The sequence below is a fragment of the Hordeum vulgare genome, chromosome 7H (genome assembly GCF_904849725.1).
Source record: "Hordeum vulgare subsp. vulgare chromosome 7H, MorexV3_pseudomolecules_assembly, whole genome shotgun sequence".
Taxonomy (NCBI): domain Eukaryota; kingdom Viridiplantae; phylum Streptophyta; class Magnoliopsida; order Poales; family Poaceae; genus Hordeum; species Hordeum vulgare.
In genome coordinates this window covers 541000022-541004454 of record NC_058524.1, presented here as the reverse complement: position 1 = coordinate 541004454, position 4433 = coordinate 541000022, and the positions used below count along the sequence as shown (strand labels likewise).

The 4433-nt window shown below is 50.7% G+C and overlaps 1 protein-coding gene across 1 annotated transcript; it reads right to left on the bottom strand.

Annotated features, from left to right (window-relative positions):
- Positions 1-941: 941 nt before the first annotated feature.
- Positions 942-3937, bottom strand: LOC123409973 (GDSL esterase/lipase At4g26790-like). The gene is made up of 2 exons (XM_045102843.1): positions 3299-3937; positions 942-1796 (listed from the first exon to the last, which is right to left on the bottom strand). The coding sequence occupies exons 1-2, from the start codon at positions 3719-3721 to the stop codon at positions 1110-1112; spliced, it is 1110 nt and encodes a 369-aa protein (XP_044958778.1). The 5' UTR covers positions 3722-3937; the 3' UTR covers positions 942-1109.
- Positions 3938-4433: the final 496 nt, after the last annotated feature.

Here is a 4433-nt window from a genome sequence, read left to right as displayed (position 1 = left end):
GGTGGGAGGCGAGACAAAAAATCGTGAAACGAAAGTTACAAGTAGAGATTTCGTAGGATGTGTCATGCCACATTAATGTGATTACATGACATATGGTAATGTTCACTGATTTAACTTTGATGACATATGAAAATGTTAATTAAGATGATTAATCGACTTATGGTAAGGTTAATTATTATTTTTTGATCTTTAAAGATTCATTAAATATTGACCGTGATTAATTTTTTTCACATAAAGATATTACTAAATAACTTATCACCGCATGAAAATTTCGAACTCTTTAAGGTTTGTTTTTCATTGCGTGGGAGGTAAAGCAAACAAAAAACCTAGAGGAAAAGATGGTGCAAGGTGATGCGGCAAAATCCGAGACGAAATAGATGACTGTGAAAGCAGGGACGAAAAAATCCAGTCAAAGGTGGGAGGAGAGACAAAAAAAAACGTGAAACACCGGCTACCAGTCTCCAATTAGGAGTAGAGTTTTGTTATTTGTTTACTGAAAATTTGTTTCTTAAAATCTTTATTTGTTTTCTAAAAATCTGTTATTTGTTTCTAAAATAAATTGCATTAATGAGAGGGGTCGATTGATTTGAATAAGTTAGAAAAGTTAGCTTAAAATCTATTCTTTGTTTCTAAAAAATGTTATTTTTCTTCGAAACAAATTGTACAAAGAAGAGGAGTCGATTGATTTGGATAACTTAAGAAAGTTAGACTCGTGATTTGGTATATGTTACGAAAGTCATGGTGTGTAATAAAGAGTAGAAAGAAAAATAAACCAACGAACCTAGGATGGAAGGGGGTGATGAAAGGAGAGACGAAAACAAATGATATGAAACTGGAGGACAAAAAAACCGTTAATACTATTCGATCAATGGAGCATTTAGGAGTAGAGATATGTAATGGCATTAGTTTCACACATGCAAAGACACAACAATCACTGCACGTCTGTAAATTTAATCTTTCTTACTTGTTACCCAAAGAGTGGACGGTGTACATCGAATCACCCACGCTCAACAAATACATGCTAGTACTATGTATCTACACCAGTTAACCAATACTCCGATCACAGTACTGCTCGCAACATATCCCCTTTTCATAACGGGATCCCGCCCCTACGTCAACAAGCTCAAGCTCACCGCCGTCGTCCCTTTGGCGAAGAAGCGGTTGACCTTCTCAGTGGGGTGGAACGAGTCCCAGAAGAAGTACTTATCGGCGTCGTCGCAGGTCAGCGGGGACCTGTCGTTGCACATGTAGCCCATCTCCACCTTCCCCGTGGCGCAGCACCCCTCGGCCACGTTCTCCAGCCCGAGCTTCTCCGGGTGGGCGATGATGTCGACCATGTCGTCGTAGACGTTGATGTAGGCGATCCTGTACCCGCGGAGCCCCGCCCGGAGCCTGGCGATCATGGCCTTCACCTTGACGTTGTAGTCCCGGGCCACCTGGTTGTACTCCTCGTTGCAGCCGCCGCCGCCGAGCAGGTTGAGCGTGCGTTCCAGCGGCACGCAGCCGATGGCGGACAGCCCTGCGAAGGTGACCCGGCGCGCGCCCAGGTGGTAGATGGCCGTGAGGAACTCCTCGGCGCGCGCCACCAGGAAGTCCTGGTACTCGGCCACCGTGAACTGGACGAACCGCCCGGTCACCAGCAGGTAGTAGTTCTCCAGGAAGTCGTTGGTGCCCACGCTGACCACGTACACCGCGTTGGACACGATGTGCCGGGCGCGGGCGCGCCCGGCTTGCCGCGCCAGACGCCGCTGGTACTCCTTGAAGTACTCCACCTCCTTCCACATCGGTATCACTGCCTGCATGTGCATCCGGAGAAGACGATCAGCAGAAGTGTTTTCTCTTTCTGATGAATGTTGTTTTCTAAACAGAGGATTCTGAATATTGACCGTATTGCTTTGGTATAGCGGTGCAGTAGATTCAGAGATTGAATGCCTAAGATCAAACCCATACATCGGATTCGATCAGCACGGCAGTCCCTCTCTGGTTGCAGATACTACACAGATTCTGGCCTGGAAAAGATTGGTGCGGCTGGTTGGTGAGAGCAACGAACCAAACTAGCACTGTTTGGCTCATAAATTCCACACGAAATACAAATTCAGACCGAAAACGGTGCACTGACCGCTAATAAATGTGTGGGCAGATCCAACCGCAAATGGACTAGTGGGCGTCGCCAGCTGAATGAAACGGAAAAGCAAAGAAAATGCTGTCTGATCATGGATATTCATGGTACAGAACCACTCTAGGGTCTGTACTCTGGATCTGGAAAAGAAGCTTCCCAGCTAGCCTGAACCCTGAACAGGACAGGGTACACATTGAAGAAGATAGGCTGATAGGCCGATTACGCACCGCGGCTGCAGGTCGAGCGATTGGTAATGGGTTGCGTGCGGCTGAATGAGGGCATGTGGCCGGCCATTCCGAGCACTGAATGCGACCTAATTAACGCCTCTGCATGCAGATGCAGTTGGTTGCTCGAAGAAGAAGAAGGTTCGCTCGACAACCACCATGATTTTTTTTTCTACTTTAAAGATCAACGATGAGAATGATTGTGTTGGAGGAAAAACGTACACAACCTAGGGAATGCTTCGCAAAGTTAGCAAAGGTCACATGTACTCGGTAGTTATGCGCAAGCATGAGGTGCTATCAATTAGCCGAAAACATAGATTGTGCATATACGAAATGAGCATGGCCTCTTCTCAGACAAAAACATAGTATTACTACGTACATAGTGTCGTTGCCGTTGCGGTGATCCTTTGCAGACGTGCAAACGGCATGGCCCGTGCTTGTGTGCAGCAGTTGGTACTGACCGTGTTATCCGGGACTGGGACGGACGGCTGAGGTAATGTTTCGACAGGACATTAGCAGCAAAGAAGGCGTCCGATATCGTTTCGACGCAGTGCGTGCATTTATCTAAAAAAAGCTGATTTGCTAACGCATTGCTTAACGGCCAACGTTTCCTCGGTTTATTTCATGCCATGGACCCGGTCCTTGCCGAGTTAAGCTGCCTGCAGGTCGGCTCGTGCCCATGGGCCAGCTGCGTGTTGTGTGCTGTGTGCCGCTGTTGTACGTCCGTACCCTCACTCACTTGATGACCGGATTATTCAGTAACCATACGGAACAAGAGGCCTTCAGATACTAGGAACCACAGGAGTACCATACGGAACAAGAGGCCTTCGGAGTACGAGTAGTTGCGACTTGCGTGCGTGGGAGTTTTAGTTTTACCGGCTATCTTCGTCCTAGGTTACTCGTACGTGTTGCACTCTCGTACTACCCCCGCGACGGGTTCGTGGTTCGTACGTACCAGGACGCCGGCGGTGGCGTTGTCGAGGCCGGAGCCGGCGGAGGCGAAGACGACGCCGGTGGCGAAGTCCTCGATGCCGTAGGCCGGGTCGAGGTACGCCGGCACGAGCGGCGGCAGGCCGAGCGCCTCGGAGACGAAGTCGGGGGGCAGCCGCCCGTTGCAGAACCGGCCCGTGGCGCCGCCCTGCAGGTCGCGCCCGTACGGCGGGAAGTTGCTCTTCAGCACCGTGCCGATCACGTTGTTGTTCCCCGTGTCCACCGTCGAGTCCCCGAACACGATCACCGCCGGCACCACCGGCTTCTTCTTCCTCGCCGCCGACGCCGCCGCCGCCGCCGCGCCTACCACGACCGCCGCGGCCATGAGCACCATCAGCACCGCTACCGCCGACGTCGACGACGACGACCTTGCCCTGCGAGGCGCCATGGACACGGCGTCTCAAGCTGGCGTGCGTCGCGCGCGTACTGAGACTACTGATGCAGCAGTAGGTGCGTGCGGTGCAGCGGGCAGACGATCCCTGGCGCTCGTCGCCAGGTCGCCACTATATAGCCGGGAGCCGGGAACCCCACGAGGTGTCGTCAGGGCGTGTTGGCAGAGGACGGTTTCTCGGCTGACAGAGGAGGCTTTCATCAAAATTACAACGGGAGGCGCATGAACTGACCAACATGCCCCACTTTGTTCGTTGGGCAGGGAGATGCTGCTACTGAGATCGTTGTCAGTTTGCCTTTTTCAAGAAAGGGAACACTGGCAGCACCGTATACCCAGATCTCACTGTCACGTTACTCGGTGTGTACTGCCCACTACCCAACTGATTCATAATGAAAAAAGTCCAAAATAAACACTGAACTTGTAGACTGTAGCTAAATCGAATCCTCAACTCCTAATCCCGATAGTCAGCACTCTAAACTCTCTAATCCCGGTTTAATATGAACCCTGCAGTTGATTTGGACAGGAAAACGCTAACGTGGCTTAGTCAACGGGGATTCATCTATCAGGTGGGCCAGTTGACCCTTGCGCACGCTGGTGGGATATATCCCGATCCAAATCGATTCGGGAATTGCTCAGCACAGCTAGGTTAGCATCGAGGTGGCGAGGGATATAGGAGCGGGCGATTTGTGCGGCGGCGATGTCGTGGTCA